Source organism: Falco peregrinus, chromosome 8, assembly GCF_023634155.1.
Source record: "Falco peregrinus isolate bFalPer1 chromosome 8, bFalPer1.pri, whole genome shotgun sequence".
NCBI lineage: Eukaryota > Metazoa > Chordata > Aves > Falconiformes > Falconidae > Falco > Falco peregrinus.
Genome location: NC_073728.1, coordinates 35,404,913 through 35,421,585, shown reverse-complemented (window position 1 = coordinate 35,421,585; position 16,673 = coordinate 35,404,913). Strand labels below are relative to the sequence as shown.

Here is a 16,673-nt window from a genome sequence, read left to right as displayed (position 1 = left end):
ATAAAAATATACTTCTCATCATGTAAATCTGCATGTGTTATTTGAAAACTAAAGCCCTGAAGCATAGGACTAAGAGTCCTCAACTATGTCTGTCTTCATGCTCCAAGACGGTATCAACAAAACATGTAATGCTCCTGTTGAGATATTTGCATAACCTCTTAGAGAAGGATATTTTGCAAACTCCCTACTTATTCTAGTCTCATTTCCCTATACTTATCATGAGAAATATTTTCCCTAATATTTAACACAATTTAACAACCTAATTCCTGTCAACCACAAACACAAGGACTCCTTTCCATTTTCTAGACCCACAATGATAAAGTCTGGTGATGTCCTCTAAAACTCCTTAAGCAGACAATGTTCTTCATGAACTGCAACAGCCCAAATGAGACCTCAACAGCATTAAAAAGAGTGCAATAATTACTTCAGATCTCTTCCACCCACATCATCCACATGAAGAAGTTGTATGCCTCTTCGGGTTTATCAACTCATGTCCAGTTTCTGATGAATGTTGTTAGTGCTATTAAGTAAAAAACTACTTCACATTTCAAAACCATTGACCAAGAACTGTATCAAGGTGAGAATAATGCTTGGACACAAGTAACAGTCATTTTGAAGATACCCTTCAAAACTCCATCCATCAACACAGAACAAGATTAACTGCGTGCTCTGTAGAAATGTGTGCTTATGTAACACAACTGCCATCATGAAAACCAATTCTCTCCTTTCTCTGCAGTTTGAAGCTTATTAAGCATACCTTCTGTCTATGAACAGCAACTGTCTCCATCTTGTGAAACACTATGCATAGGAATGAGACTTTCACACTGCTCACTTTCTTCCGGCATTCTTAAAAGAAACAAAATTTATTTATTTAAATTTATACAGAAATATTAAAATGGTTGTTATCAAGCCAACATAAGTACTGAGTATGCTAGGTTTTTTGCAGCCATTAGAAGCACACAAAGACCCCTTAAATTCATAAAGTATACTCGAGTTTCCACAATTTTCACTGCATGCTCTGGGTACAGCAACTATCGTAGAAGCATTAAGGGGAAGAAAAAAAACCTGGCAGCCACTAGTTAAAACGTAAACAGAATTCACATCTTTCCATTTTCTGAGCATTAAGTAGGTTAATAAATGGATTAGCAACTACTACTATTAAGAAATTAGCACACTTGTATATAAAATTAGATGAAAATAAATACAGTATGAGCATTGTGACTTATAAAAGTGTATAGGTATCGAAAAGGCTAAAGAAGCAACAGGGTTATACTTTGTGACCACCCTACCTCTGAATTCGATGTTTTCTACAAATAAAGGCAAAAACTCTTCTGATTCCCACCATCACTGGATCCCAGTTGTTATAGTGACATAAAAGAGTTGCAATGAAAAAAGAAAAAAATACAGGTACTGCCCCTGCAAAAAATAGCCAAGAAAACTGCACCTGGAATTAAAACACAAACATCATTCATTCAATGGTTAAAAAAAAAATTTGGCATACTGTATATTTGGAAAAATCATTATTGTACGTTTGAGATGCCATTTCAGTTCTTTTAAATCAGGTGAAATATTACAAGTATTTTTCTAAGTTATTTGGCACAATTTTTGTAGCCACTGCTAATCCTAATAAGTGAATAACCCTTCTTCACTCATCTGTTCTTTACAATGGAACATACTGTTAGCACTGTGATGTGGATGAAGACTGCTATTTCCAAGTAGTCTCACTTGTAGGATTTAGCTGTCCACTTGTAGGTTTTAGCTGTCTGACTGGTACCAATGAGAAAGTCCCCTAGACACTTAAAAAATTCTAAATAAGAGATCTCACCTGAAAGGTATGTGCGCCTGTTTATTCACTATGTATACCACCACTGAACGGTAATTGCTGAAATCAACGCACATACACTATGCCACTGGAAATTTACAACAATTCTCTTTATTTAAAAAAAATGGCAGGGTGCGTTATTTGCCTAATTTATACTAAGTTCTACTTGTATCATCTATACTACTACTTGCATCTATCTACTGCTACACTCAGAAGTGAACATCTGAGACTGGTGTAAAATTCTAGAAGGTTAGAGGGAAGTAAGGCACTGGGCCTGGCTGCCCAGAGCAGCTGTGGGTGCCCCATCCCTGGAAGGTTCAAGGCCAGGCTGGATGGGGCTTGGAGCAACCTGGGCTGGTGCAAAGTGTCCCTGCCCATGGCAAGGGGGGTTGGCAACAGATGTTCTCTAAGGTCCCTTCCAACCCAAACTCTTCCATGATTCTATGATTCTAGATGACGGTGGAGCCCAAAGCCCACCTGACGAAAAGCCCACCTGGCAAACAGCGCGGGCCCGGCAGCACAGCTCCACCTCACGGAGAAAATTTCCAAAGCTGAAGACTCTGGAAAAGCCAGGGACATTTTCGATACCTACCACTCACGTTCACTTTCAAAAATCTAATAACGGCAATTGTTAGAGCCTTATGTTATCCTTACTGATTTCTAATGGAAATTCATAAACACCCAAGTTACCAAAAGGAATATTTAAACAGTTGTTAAAAGTTTGGTTCTAATTTTTTAAGATTCAGATTTATGTCATGTTACAGAATAATAAAAGACTCAGAAAGTTAGTAATTATACATATTGTATAATTACCATTCCATTTGACAGTCATATGAAGACTGCATATATTCATACTTCAATCTTTACATTATGAGCCATGCCAGTGCCATTCTTATGTAGGTTCCTTTTCAGAAAACTGAAATGTGGTGTAAAAAGACAAGGCTGGCCAGAAGCACAGACTGGAAAACCTGAAGTCTGCAGCTTAAATTTCCATCAGCCTAACTTGGACACCTGAGACTTCGGTGAGCACAGGGCTTGGCTTAGGATATTTTGATGTTTGTATGACAGACACATACTTGCACAAATACACTTGTACACCCTCAAAAGTCTACATGAATTTGCCTTTAATTAGGGTCACTCATTTGTGCTTCTAATACTAGCAATTTCTTGATCTTTTCTTTCTGTTTTTTCGAGTTAAGAGACAAAGGATTTACCTCCAACAGCAAGAGAAGATACAGTAGGAAATTTACTCTGTTGTCAAAGACAAGTCTTAATGCCCCCCCAATGACCTCATGCTGAACAGTTCAGTATCAGGAAATGATAAGAGTTTACACACCCTCAAACATACAAGAAGCATCCACAAGCTAAAAGCACCAGGTAAGAAAATAGAAACTTGGCCAGGAAGTACGTAACAGCCAGGGGAAGAAGGAAGAACAACAGTAACATAGGATACATACATGAATCAGAAAAGGAACAAAAAACCCCCCAAAAAGATAATTAACCCCAACCCCTCCCCCAGTAAGAGGCATCACCTGCTGACCAGCTACCTAAAGCCAGTCAGGCCCTGTATTTGGAAGACAAAGCAGCCTTTTCAGTCAGTCAGTGAAAAACAATAAGGAACAGAAGGTATCACAAACTCCAGAAAGAACCAAGTGGTGGCAAATGAAAAGGACAGTGGGTGAAAAGGAAGAGCTATGAAGATTCAGATCATGAAAGATGTTGCCAGAACATAAACTGAGACAATACACAGGAAGGTGAAGATGTAAGACAAGGAATAGGCAAAGGGCAAATATGAGGTGTACAGGGCTTTTTTGTTTGTTTATAAATACCAAATACATACAAATAGGTTAAATTCTAACAGTGATAAAACTATAAAAATGAGTTAAAAATGTAACTCGCCCTTGTGTTACCAACACCAACAGAAAGTCATCCAACAGAGCCTTAAAGATGTTTCTGCTGTTTCAGATGTGTTGATATTGCATGAGTACATGAAGAATTAATTAGTTTTAAAAGATCTGAGCTCTGTGTTTACTCATATTGAATAGCCTAGAGCTTAAGTTGTTCACTGAGAATTAAAAAAGCATATTCCATTTTTCACTGTATTCCAGAAAAAAGTTTAGATGAACCACTTCAGAAGGCAACCTAAGTTTTTCATATATTGATACATGTAACTATACATAAACACAAACACAACCCTAAAAATGTATTTTATATATACATGTGTGCATCCAAATATGTATTAATGCACACATATATATACAAAGTTCTTACTTTTTACTACAAGCATTATCTCATATATAAACCTAACTCCACCTCACTGAAGTGAATTTTGAGTGAAGGAATCTACAGATTTTTTTCCCTTGTTTCCTGAACAGCTATCACTAGTTATTTACTTTCCTATTACAATTTATGTCCCAAGTGTATATTTCAGATATTTTAACAGCGACACAAATACAGTTATTTTACCAGCAAATGCTTTATGACTATTGGAATTACCGCAAGATTCTGCTGTATTTCCATGTTTGAATATTCAGCTACTACTCATATTAAAAACATACTATATCTCACATGTTCATTACATAAGTGTTCAGGTCTGACTCTGCTTTAATTTTATAATTTTACTGTTTTTATTTTTAGTTTATTTTTTTAATTTATTTTCTAAAATCCACAATGACATTATGTAAAAGTGAAATACAAGTTTTGGGGGATGCCCATTTTTACACACCTGACAGAAAATTTCAGAAGTCAAAAGGTTCTCATTAGAATTTACACTTTGCTTGTGAAAATATCGAGTAGTAAAGCTTCCTTATGGCAGGAAACATTCTAAGTACAAGACTTTACTAATTCCTTGTACATAAGTCGGTGTTGTACAAACAAGTACAAGCCTCAAAACTCAAATGTAATGACTGAAAACTAGTCATAAATTGAACCAACACAGATAACGCACAAACCCCACTTGCTTCAGGGAAGCCACGACTTGGAGAATGCTCAATTTAAACTATGCTCCAGGCATAGCCAGAATTTTTCTTTTCTCATACTTTCGCACTCCTATTACACAGAGATTACAAACTAAGCATAGCTGTATTTGCTACAAGACTCAAAAGAACATCAAAGCAGTTTAAGTGAGCAGCAGCTGGTGGTGCAAGACCACCAGCGTATTGAAAAATTCAGGAGCAGTACTGTATAGTTAGTTCTAAGCTCGGTCAGTTTTGCCCATTTTTGATACCATTTCCAGCTGAACTGTTACATGACTAAACTGCTTCCTAACTCACAAAGATTTATCATCTCAGTAAAGAACTTCTTGTATTTCAGCAACAGACTTTATTTAGGCCAAGGTGCTCAAATACTGACTAATTCACTATTTTCAACCCAGAGAACACATTACCTGGTACATAATTTAACTCCCTCCTTTCTAAAAAAAATCCTGCAGCCTCTACATACCACATGACTATATGCACATTTAACATCACCAAAATACAGGTAACACCAATGGTCAAAGCACACACAAACATGTGATGGGAAATGCTTACAATTTAGCCAAGTGCCAAATACACCTGTATCTACACAGAGAGGTGTCAAAAGGCATAGCCATAATGGACTATGTGGGGATGCCCTGCCAAAAAAGAAGGGCATTATCACTGTAAGAAGAATTAAGTTTGCTTTAATAACAGATGCATTATAGCATCAGGTTGAAAGCTATTTCAAAGAGCTGAACAGGTGGCTTAACTTGCAAATTAACATTTTAGCAGTAGGGATTACTTAAATCCAAAATCAAGAGCAGAAACAAGGGATCCTGCTTTCAGGAAACAGAAAGAGTTACATGACCTCTATTTAATGGGAAAAAAACAAACAAAAAACCCCCCCAAAAGTGCAACAAAACAAAACCCCAATAATTGCATGCTTGCAATTTACGCTAAATAATCATTATTCATGTGAAATTAAGAATTTTATATTCCTTGCAGCTGATTAAATATTAAATTCAAATATTCAATGTTAAATTTCATACATAATTAAATACTTAAAACTAAGAATTCTGCCCCACCAGCATGAAAAGTATCTATACACCTTGAAAAGTAATATAAACTAACTTCATATAGATTATATTCTAAACTTTATTACCAGATTCTTTTCTTTCTTTACATGCAAGGTTTTTCCACAGCTATTACCTCAAGACCAGTAAGACTAAAGTAACTTAAAGGAGGACAGTTAATTGGAACCCTAATGTCCACATAAATCTAATAATGTGCAATTAAGCCTTGTGGCTGCTACATTCCTTTGTAGTAAACCTGCAGGTTTTTGGTTCTGTCACTGAGTGTTTTCAGTATAGGCAGTCTATAACAATTCTATAATTGTAAAGGTATTAATTTAAGGTGTGCTGTACTTGCAGTTGTTCTTTAATTCTGAGAAGTGCCTGTTCAAGATAAAGCATATGGCCAGGTGTTGCTGATGACTTTGGGTACTTTCATACAAGCTGCATCTTTATCAAATATATAATATGCAAGTGCACACCTGCAATTGCCAAATTACTGTAACTCTCACTATCAAGATAATATTAATTACAACACAGTTCAAAAAATATTAACAAGCAACAGAAATAAAATACTATTCATTGTATACATCATTAAAGATAACATTGCCATTTAATTCAAAGAAATTCTGTTAATAATGCTCAAAACTTAGTGATACGTTACCTTTTGCATGCACATGTCAGCTATTATGGACAGAGGTATTGTAAGGCTTAGCGCAAGTGTGCCTATCAGTGATGAGGTAAGAAAGCAGCCCCTAAAAGATAATTAAAAATAGTATCAATAACTATAGTCAATAACAATAAAAAGATGTCTTTTTTAAAAGACAACTAAATATATCAAACTGCAGAAGATATTTGATCAAGCTTAACTGTTAGCCATTGTTTAAATCATCAAAATTTGAGATACCCACAGTCCATGATAAATCTGTAAAACTGCACAGAAATCTTAAGACTATTGATGTCTTCTGGAATGAGGTTTAATTCCCATACAAACCTTCTGACATGATGGAAAATTCACTACTTCACATGTAGTGACTTCACCTATAAAAATCTGCAGTTTGTTTCCATTTTGAAATACTTGAATACCAGCTTATAGCAATTAAAAGTGGTTTGCCTCAGTCTGGTTAATTAAAAAAGAAAGGTTACTGATGTCTAGAAATCCTACCCAAAAAGCAAAATATTTTTTACACATAGACAAATTCTTAAATTAACAGACTGTGCTTTTTGAATCTCACTCTAAAATGCACCCTTGAAATCATTCTTCAGAGTCTCAGTAAGACTTCTTTGCATTCTACAAGTGGTCTCATCATATTTCCTAAGCAGAAACAAAGTTGTTAGACTTCTCTACATCAGTCGCAAAAAGCCATTACAATTTATTTAAATGACAGAACAACAACACTACATGCATACAAAGCAGTACTCAAAAAGCCACAGAAAACTGATCCTTTTTCCCAAATTCTTTGCAAGTCATATTTAATTTGCAAATTACTCATTTACTGAATGAAGTTCTATTATAATAGTAGTAAAAAAAAACCCAAACCCAAAACACAAAACTTGACATATACGTAGGACAGACCTAAAAGAACAAGTGAGCTCTTCAGATCTTAGGCATTTCAATATAAACCTAAGGCTCTATAAATAAAACATTACTAGCCTGAACCATTTTGATGCCAAGCGAAGAGCAAAACACCCTATATAAAAAACTGCAATTCCCATTTTACGATCAATCAAGTCAAAAGTTACCAAGCATAGTGTAGGTAAATACTCCTCTATGAAGTAGACTATTCTACCATATGAAGAAAATAAATACAAAGCAGTATCTACTCAATTCAAATCAGTAATATCCCCTACTGAGTTACCCTCGTATTTTAAAGGCATCCAGAATTTATTAAGATAAAGGCAATTTTCATCCTTGGCAAGTACCAAGAACAGTACCAGCTATGGTTTTTTTGGGGAACTGCGATCATTTCCACACAGAACTGATTTTAAAGAAGGAAAAATCTTGTAGTTGCAATTTTTATTAGAATTCTGAACTTTGTTTTTTTACCTACTCGATCTTTATTCTGTAAAAATTAAACAGATGCAGCATCACTGAAATAATATTCATGAAATCCGATTCACTGAAGAAAATGCTATTTTAGTTCACCTCACATAAGCTTGTTAACAGCTTTTAAACACAAAGATTTGAACACACATTTGGAAAACATTTTCTGGAACATGACTTCATGCAGGTATTTCTCTAATTAAACTAGAAGAGCATTCCCAAACTAAGCCATTAGGTCCTCCCATAAGACTGACTTTCAGCCAAGCAAAACCAACAGTTCACATATTTGTAATCCCTTTGCATTGCTCTGTGTCTTTAAAACACAGAAAAACGTACAGAGATGAGAAAGGAGCAAAAAGGAAACAAAGCATTTTACATACTCTGCATTTTCGCAAACTTCCTCCCAATATTCTAAGTCCCCTTCTATAGCATAAGAGAATACTTCTGTACCTCTGCACTGCCTGCTTCTGAATTAAGAACCAACCTGGCCACCAGAACACCATTAAGTGAAAAAACAGTACAGAATCAAATAAAAACTTATCAGCAAGTTAAAAAAAAAAAAAAAAAGATTTAATTAAGAATCACATCTATACTATATTATTTAGTTGGCAGTATATTGTTGGTTAAATGGTATTATTTACTTCCCGAGGAAATGTAGAGGACCATACTAGTTATACACTGGACAGGTAAAAGAATGATGTCAGCACAAACTCTGAAAATAGTCCTACTCCAAAATTCTAGGGGAAAGGAACCTGAAATAAAAATAGCTCTTTAATTGACTGAATTATCATTCAGAGTAATTATACAAAGAGTATGTGTATAAAAAAAGTTTGTGCACACCCACGTACTTAACCCGATGCTAGTACTTGATTTTGGGACAAGAGCCAAGTTTGGGGATTTTGTTTTTTGTTTGGTTGGGGGGTTCTTTTTGGCCTATTTGTTTCTTACTTTGCCTATGTTGAAATTGCATTTACCAACTGATACTGTAGTTTAATCTTACAGGATGGCATTAACATCACAAAAATATTCCATCGATAAACAAATTAAATTACAAAGGAACACATGCTGCAATGCATTTATAACTAGGACCGGTATGAGTTTGCCAATAAACAAAAAACGTCATGATTAAATTTCCTAAATAACTTTTAAACTTGATCTGAAAACTAATCACACACAAAAAAAGTTTTCATAGAACTCCACCTAGCTCATTTGCTGTAGTATTATTGCAGAATTTAGGATCCTAGATTACCGATGCCTTGTTTCCTCCTGTGAGGTCTTCCAGTCTTTCTACCACAGAGTGGGGAGCCTGAATGCCAAGGGTTTGCAGGAAAAGCTGGCAAAAGCTGGCAAACTGCCACACCTATTCCAAATGTACCACTGAAACTGGCATCGTTCAGAGCAACTGTATGGCATTAGATGCATGTCTCTCTTTGGAAACTCTTCCTCGGTGTTTCCAAAATAAAATAGGAGGTTTTAACTTGTAGAATTTTCTGTTACACTCCTATTTTAACCTAATGCTGGCCCAGAATTCTCTCAAGCTGAGAACCCTGACTTACTAGCAGTTCTCTTAGAACACTGTTCTAACAGCCACACAAAGGTTTAAGTCTGCTACAGCTTTTGAGCTGTTGTCTAGAAGTCCTGTGTTCAATCCTCTGTTGCTGATTTATCCAGACTCTCCTATAATTAAGTCACTAAACAAAAGCAGGCTAATTTGCCGACTGCCATATCTTCATGATTAATGCATTCTATTGAGATTTACCTCATTAAGTCTTTGAGGATTTAAACAAAGATGTTATATGGAATACCAGAATCTGACTCATATATATCCAACATACACAAGGCCTTGGAAACACAAGAACTGTTAAAACTGAAATTCATGCTCTCCTATTACTACTGCAACTCTGTACCACAAAGTGTTTTCATCTCAAAATGTTAGTTCTAGAATGAGCTAAGCACGCAGCACCTTAATAAATACTGTGAGACCACATCACCTGCTTTTTAAAGTTAGCTGTTGCTCTTAAATGGGACATTGTGACACGTTATATGATATCCTCTTAACTCAAATTGCACATAGGTATAGGGAAAAAAAAAAAGGAAAAAAAAAAAGAAAAAGGCAAAACCCCCTACCTTGACAGTTCAACATCTGAACATTTGAGAACACAGGTAAGACAGTTTATGTAAAGTATGTAGTACATACCACAGCCAGAGGAACTCTGACAGAACTGTTCCAATAAGGCCATTAATGACAATGCACATCCATATCAGTTTATTGGGAAACTCAAATGCTTCAAACCCGGTATAGTGAAGCAGGAAAAACCCTGGCCACAGCAGCAACAGATTAAACAGCCCTACAAAACCTGGATATAAAAACAGTTTTAAGTAAATCACAATAAATACCCTTCAAGATAACTAAAATCTCAGCTAGTCTGCTACTTTCAACATGCATACATAAAAGCAACAACAAAGCAGTATTTTAAATCTTTCAAAGGAAAGGAATGTAAGAAACTACCTGAAATTCACAAACAACAATTATATCAGGTATTTACCAGTTTGAAATTGGTGGGGGAAAAAAAAAAAGAAAAAAATTTCCACTGAGTCACAGGGCTATCTGCATTCCTACAGGTAGTGTTATCTTTCATTGTTAAGATTGCCGACAAGAAACAATTCACACAATCAGTCTCTAAAGTACCCATAACCATGGGAACAATAGGCTTTCTCCTTGGCTTTTCTGAGCCCCTTTACCACTCATATACAGTTCAGTGTCTGAAAGCAAACAATTCAAATCACACACTGAATTAAAACTTTCAATGGAGTTATTTTTAGTCTTACCAAAGAACATTGGTATGTCAAGTTTATCTTCTCTATCTACTTTCCTTTTTATCATTACTATGTACACAGCATACAGCATTGCTCCTACAAGAGACCAAAGGGAACCTGCAAAGATGAAAAAATCCACTCACTTAAAGACATACTAAACATGTTACACTAGGATGAACCTTTCTCAGCATACACCTATTATGAAACTGTCAGAGATAAATTGTTCATTACAGAATCCACTACTATACGAAACGCATGGAAAAATGCAGAAAGCTCAAAAATGTAAATACTTTCCCAATTAAGTTATATCCATAGGTGAAAAAAAAAAAATAATCATACTGTCCAGTTTCTGAAGTTGCAACTAAAAAGCCAGATTATGAAATGATACACAAGTAAGAAATATATAGCTTCCTATATGACCTGCTGAGTGTTGTCAAAAGATGGTACTCATCACTGCATATTCTAGGATTAAAAAAAAAATAAGTAAATACCTATTGTATCTTTTCCAGAAGATTTCTCAGATCCAGAAAGGTTAACAAGTACCACACCACCAATGCTAGCAAAAAAGAAGAGATGCAAAACGCTACTTAATCTTTTTTTACAAAGACAGAACAAAAAGGGGGAGAAAAATAAAAATACAGTTCTATCTTTAGGTATTTTTAGTTAATCTAAACCTACCTCTGAAAAAGTCAAAAGGAATTATCTATTGCTAAGGCCTCATCTTAAGCTAAAAAAACCCCAACCAATCAACCCCACTTAACTTCCCTGAACAACGCACCAGGCATTAATGAAACAGGCTGACAACACTGAATGTCAAGCCTCTTCCTTATTCCCCATCTACACAAAAATAAAGAAACAAAAGGAAAACATATTTCCAACAGAAACCTCATTAATCTAATTTCCTACAGGAACATGAGATTTGGTAGTTGTTCATGATACGAAGTATTTTAAAAGACTTAATTCACTTGTTCAATTTATTGTGAAAATAGGATTTTTTAATAACTGTATCATATACTGTCACAGATACTATAGGTATAATAGGTAAAGTTGTTCTCTCATTGTGTCAGGGAGTTTTTGACGAAATGTTCCATCCCATTATCTTACCTTAAAATAACAGCTAGTAATTTCGACAGGGTAAACCTATCTCCACTGTTACTGGGAAAGACTGCAGCTAAGATTAAAGTAAAAAGCCCTGCAATAGAAATTAAGAGTTTACACAATCAAGTTTTGCTACTCGTTTGTTCAGAAAACTGCACAGACATTTTCTTCTTTACATTACACATACTTGTTCTAACTACTTGATCTTAGCACCCCTAATTTTAATCGGAGCTATTGCGAAACTAACACCTTGTGATGTGAATCCTCAGATGAGCAAATACATGCTCAACTGACAAAGGCTAGCCATACTAACAAAATAAACTGTACTAATCCTGAAAAAGTCAGTGAAAAAAATCACGTAACCGTGCCTTTAAAATTTTTACAAAACAGTAAGTTACTCCTCAAAACATAGGACTGTCACAGAATTTAAATACTTCAAAGCTTAGTTAGAGCCTTGCATAAAACCTCTAAAGCAAGTGATATTCATACTATCTAGGTGGTTTAAGTTCTTTACCCTAAAAACTTTTTTTTTAAAAAAAAACAATAATTAGCAAGAAGACTTTACTCTGAATTGCATCTATTTTGATAAAAATTTATATGATCCTTCCTTCAACCCTATTACACTCCCAATACATCCCTTCAGTACACAGACATAACTGCAGAAGTACACACACACAAACTTGAAAAGCAAAAAGCGGGGGAATGATGAAGATAGCCTAAATCCCTGCAATTACACCATAAAATTTTAAAATGCACATATTCAATGGCTTTAAGCCTTACTATTCCCCCAAAACCACAAGTATATCAATTACACAGTCCACTGCAACCAAAAAAGATTTTTGTTATAAACACCCTTAAAATGCGCATCTGGTTGTATAAATAAAACTTACCCGAGGTTGATGACAAGATATTAACTATAGCAACTTGAGTATCTGACAGAGCTTCTTGGTAAGAGAAATTTGCCAAGAACCACTGGGGGAAAAGAAAAATATTTTTGTCATTATATGGATAGCAGCAACAGAGTTTAAGTTTCTCAGTGCAATAAAACCCTACTTAAAAGAAAAAAACACAAACCAAAACAACTATTGATCACAAAAAAAAAAAAAAAAAAAAAAAAATCAGAACAAGACTTCTACCTCAAATGACTTCTAACTTACATTAAAGTGGCAGGTACATTAAAAGACAGGCAAAATTAGAACTGGCCCAAAACAACCACAAGCAACTACACTGAATGCATTTAATACATGTTTAATAATGAAATAACATACTTCAGAACTTTAATTAAATAATTAAAATGACATTATAACAGCTATTCCATAGTAACTAAGAGTACTTATAAATTGTTTTGCAACTGCTTCAAGATGATAACTAGACAAGGGCCACAAAGTAATTTCAGAGATGCATGGGGCATTAGTCAGCCTAATGCATTTGATTTTTTTTTAGGAGTACTTAAACCTGGCACACGTATCCACCTTCAAAAACAAGCATCACATACATTCAGTACCTCAAAAATGTTTTGGAAGGATTCATGTCTGTTAATTCCTCCACAAAGGAATAAAATGGCAAGCATTTTATCATCTCTTGATTGATATCTCATTAATAAGATCTCAGATATATCCTCGGGGAAGTTACCACTTTTTAAAGTCTTAGGTGGAAATATTTATATGGCCCAGGGAGAAATAGATATACATGCCAGTAGTATCAGCATCCATGAATAGCATAACAAGGACATGAGGACACTAGCCTAGAAAATCTGCATGTGTATATATACAGAAATATACCCAGACACACAAAATTGTAAATTATTTTTTAAAAAGCAACTTCATCCATCCAAAATCACTACTGAGCAGCTTATTATTCTCTTGCTGCTGTGCGCACATTCTTTATGTATACACACAGAAAAGTACATCACCATTTTCTGTTCCATGCATCAACTGACTAATAATATTATTATTGTTGTTGTTTTAAATGTTTGAAGAGCACTACTTGAGGAAAAGCAGTGGTGGGTCCACATTACATATAAGCTATTCAGCAGTACCAGTGAAGCTACTTCTGGAAAATCTATTACTGATCTGCTCTCTACATTTTTAGTGTCTCTCAAAAATCATGCCACCATCATCTCCCTCTCCCTCTAGAACTGAGGCATCATGCAGAAACATCAGCAACCAACAGATTCATAAGTAAATCTCGCAGCCCTCAATGGAGCTGAACGACAATTAATATCTTCTCTTCATACTACTGGAGGGCACAATGTGCCAGAGTGAGGCATGAGATGGTATTCTTTCTGTGATGGCCCAAGAAGTAGTCACAGTGACATTTACCCATTTCGTGCAGTCTCACTGCAGCCATCAACAGCCTGTATACATTTTTCAGTACCAAATGTACCCAACACTGGACAACATGGCACAAAAGCACAGCATATCTTACAACTGACCTTACAGTTAACTACACACTGAGGACCTCTTTTTATTAACCTCCCTTTAAGAAGATGCACCTTCATGTCCAGCACATGACGAAAGTTTTATTTTTTACAGTATATTTGTAAAATGAGGCATAAAGAATACAAGACATCTCAATACTGTTTCACCATGACTATACAAGTTTTAATTGCATCTATACTTAAGTTTTCTGAAAGAATGGGGCACATACCACAAAGCAAAAGAAAAAGCTAATTTTTGCTACTTGAGTTGCAGTGAGTTTTCCTACAGTTTTTAATATTGATTCCTGCTCCTTAACCGTTGGATATGACATGCGAGACAACTTTGCTTCTAACGCATGGCTCGATGGGAGTTGTCGAATCTCCATAATATTACTGAACCTTACACGAGGCTTTTTGGGAGCTTAAGAAGAGAAGAAAAGAGAAAAAAAAAGAAAAAAAAAGCTGCATATTATTATTAAACTTTTCAAGTCAACACAATATGCAAATAAAACTATGTCTTCCCAATACAGGATTGATTACAGCACTTCACAAATGACAGGTTTTTATTGAAATAGAAGACATGCCATTGTTTTTATAAACTAGTATTTTGCTATTTGATAGGCCACTAATAAGAAAAATACAATTACTGTTTTCAATCAGTCCATTTGAAAACCCACAAAAACCTCACTGAAAAGCACCATCCCTCTTCCCTGTCAAAAAAATCCACACAAGGTAACACACCAAATTTTTAGGTAGGACTTATTCTGTATTGATGAATATTACAGATAAGATTTTCTTTCATTTTTTAATAGTCAAAACAGCCAAAAACTGCACACAATTATACCTAACTACAAGGACAGTGTTTCACTCAGAGGATGACAGTGTCCAACAGACCTCAAAGCTTAGCAGAGATCGTAAGGTCACTTGCTCATTTGAAATCCACCCTCTGACTAATCTTGCAAACCAGGATCAGATTTTAAGGGTATTCTAAATATCATTAGTTTCCTATGTAAAGAAAACATTACACACTACATATAAATATTAGCCTAATTCAAGATGAAACAATACCCAATTTCCTAAAAAAAGTAAGGGGAAAAAGCTGCAGCTCAAACAACCCTAAAGTGACTGATGCGCTTTATCACAGGACAGCAGAGCCTACCAAAGCAGTTCCTAACACATTATCTAGAAATTAACAAAAAGACTTTGCCTTTTATAAGCAGGGACTCTTTCGCTGAGGATCAGATAATTGGATTCTTTGACAGCCAACTTTCCTGTAATTGCCTGGGACAGTTAGGCCTGTTTCAGCTACTATCACAAGATAGTGAGGCTTAAATAAAATCAGAATGCACATAGACTATTAAAATTCTTACTTTGACTGCTTTGCTCCTGCTCTAAAAAGGACAATAGCTTGTTTTTCCAGAGGCTGACTCACTGCTGCTGGTCATACAAGCCCAGAAGGAAAGAATCACAAGTACTGAACCCAGTTGGTCCCTTGAGATAAACATAGGCTGGATCTGTAGTGACCAAGAAAGGTAAACTGAACGATAGGCCTATGTTTTCTCTACCTGAAAGTAAATATATCAGACTGCAATTCATGCAATGAGAGATTTAAGGAAGAAAAAAAGAAAAAAAAAACGGGGGCGGGGTGTAAGTCCTGCAGCATGACAGCAGTTATACCAACAAAGAGGGAAGTAATTCTTTCACCAAAGAACTACCATTTCAGCATTCCAAAAGTCTTTACTCACTTTTCTCTGCATCACTATTATTACTGCCATTTTTTTCAGTTGGCAAATCATGAAACTTTACAGGAACATATAAAGGTTCACTCTGAAATGAATCAGTATAAGTAAAGATACAGTTAAGCAGGATATTTAAATTATAAGCAGTAGAATTAATTTAGCAAATTAGAAAACTAAAAAAAGAAAAGCTTGGTGAATATTATGAGAATCAAGTTTAACAAAGTGGTTTTGCACACAGTGGATCAGCTTGTCAAAAATATTCATACATAATCTATATTTTATGTTAAACATATTGATAAAGTGCAGTACTCAAAAGTAACTGCACTTTGTGTACATCACCACAAACACAAAACTCATCCCCAGAAAATTCAAACCTACCGATTCAAAATTTTAAAATAACTCATCAAAATCCAAGATGTGTCATTAGATCTAGATTCTGTGCAAATGATAAACTAGAAATACAAAATACAGAATACATATACCAAAACGAATACAGTCATTTTCCTCCCAAGACCCTAAAAGCTCATGAACTAGAACCAAAAGTCAAAAACCTGGGTAAGGCACTCCAATACATAAGCCACTTCACAGAAGTTTTGTGTAGAACAAATCTAACAGAAGTTTTAAGCTGGTCGTTTAAATTAAATTAATAAACTGTAAGAACAAAGTAATAAAAAAGATCTGCTAGCTGCATTTTATTAGTGTCCTTG

At 35.2% G+C, this 16,673-nt stretch overlaps 1 protein-coding gene across 8 annotated transcripts in view; it reads right to left on the bottom strand.

Annotated features, from left to right (window-relative positions):
* SLC35F5 (solute carrier family 35 member F5) overlaps positions 1-16,673 on the bottom strand; it is a 39,599-nt gene that overhangs the window by 8,204 nt on the left and 14,722 nt on the right. For all 8 annotated transcript variants that reach the window (XM_055812034.1, XM_055812036.1, XM_055812032.1 and 5 more), the window contains 10 exons: positions 15,973-16,054; positions 14,458-14,648; positions 12,699-12,780; positions 11,815-11,902; positions 11,202-11,266; positions 10,723-10,827; positions 10,091-10,250; positions 6,514-6,604; positions 1,290-1,444; positions 758-846 (listed from right to left, as the gene is read on the bottom strand). In XM_055812034.1, coding sequence (XP_055668009.1) covers positions 765-846; positions 1,290-1,444; positions 6,514-6,604; positions 10,091-10,250; positions 10,723-10,827; positions 11,202-11,266; positions 11,815-11,902; positions 12,699-12,780; positions 14,458-14,648; positions 15,973-16,054 — 1,101 coding nt within the window. In that variant the 3' untranslated portion in view covers positions 758-764. The remainder of the gene's footprint in view (positions 1-757; positions 847-1,289; positions 1,445-6,513; positions 6,605-10,090; positions 10,251-10,722; positions 10,828-11,201; positions 11,267-11,814; positions 11,903-12,698; positions 12,781-14,457; positions 14,649-15,972; positions 16,055-16,673) is intronic.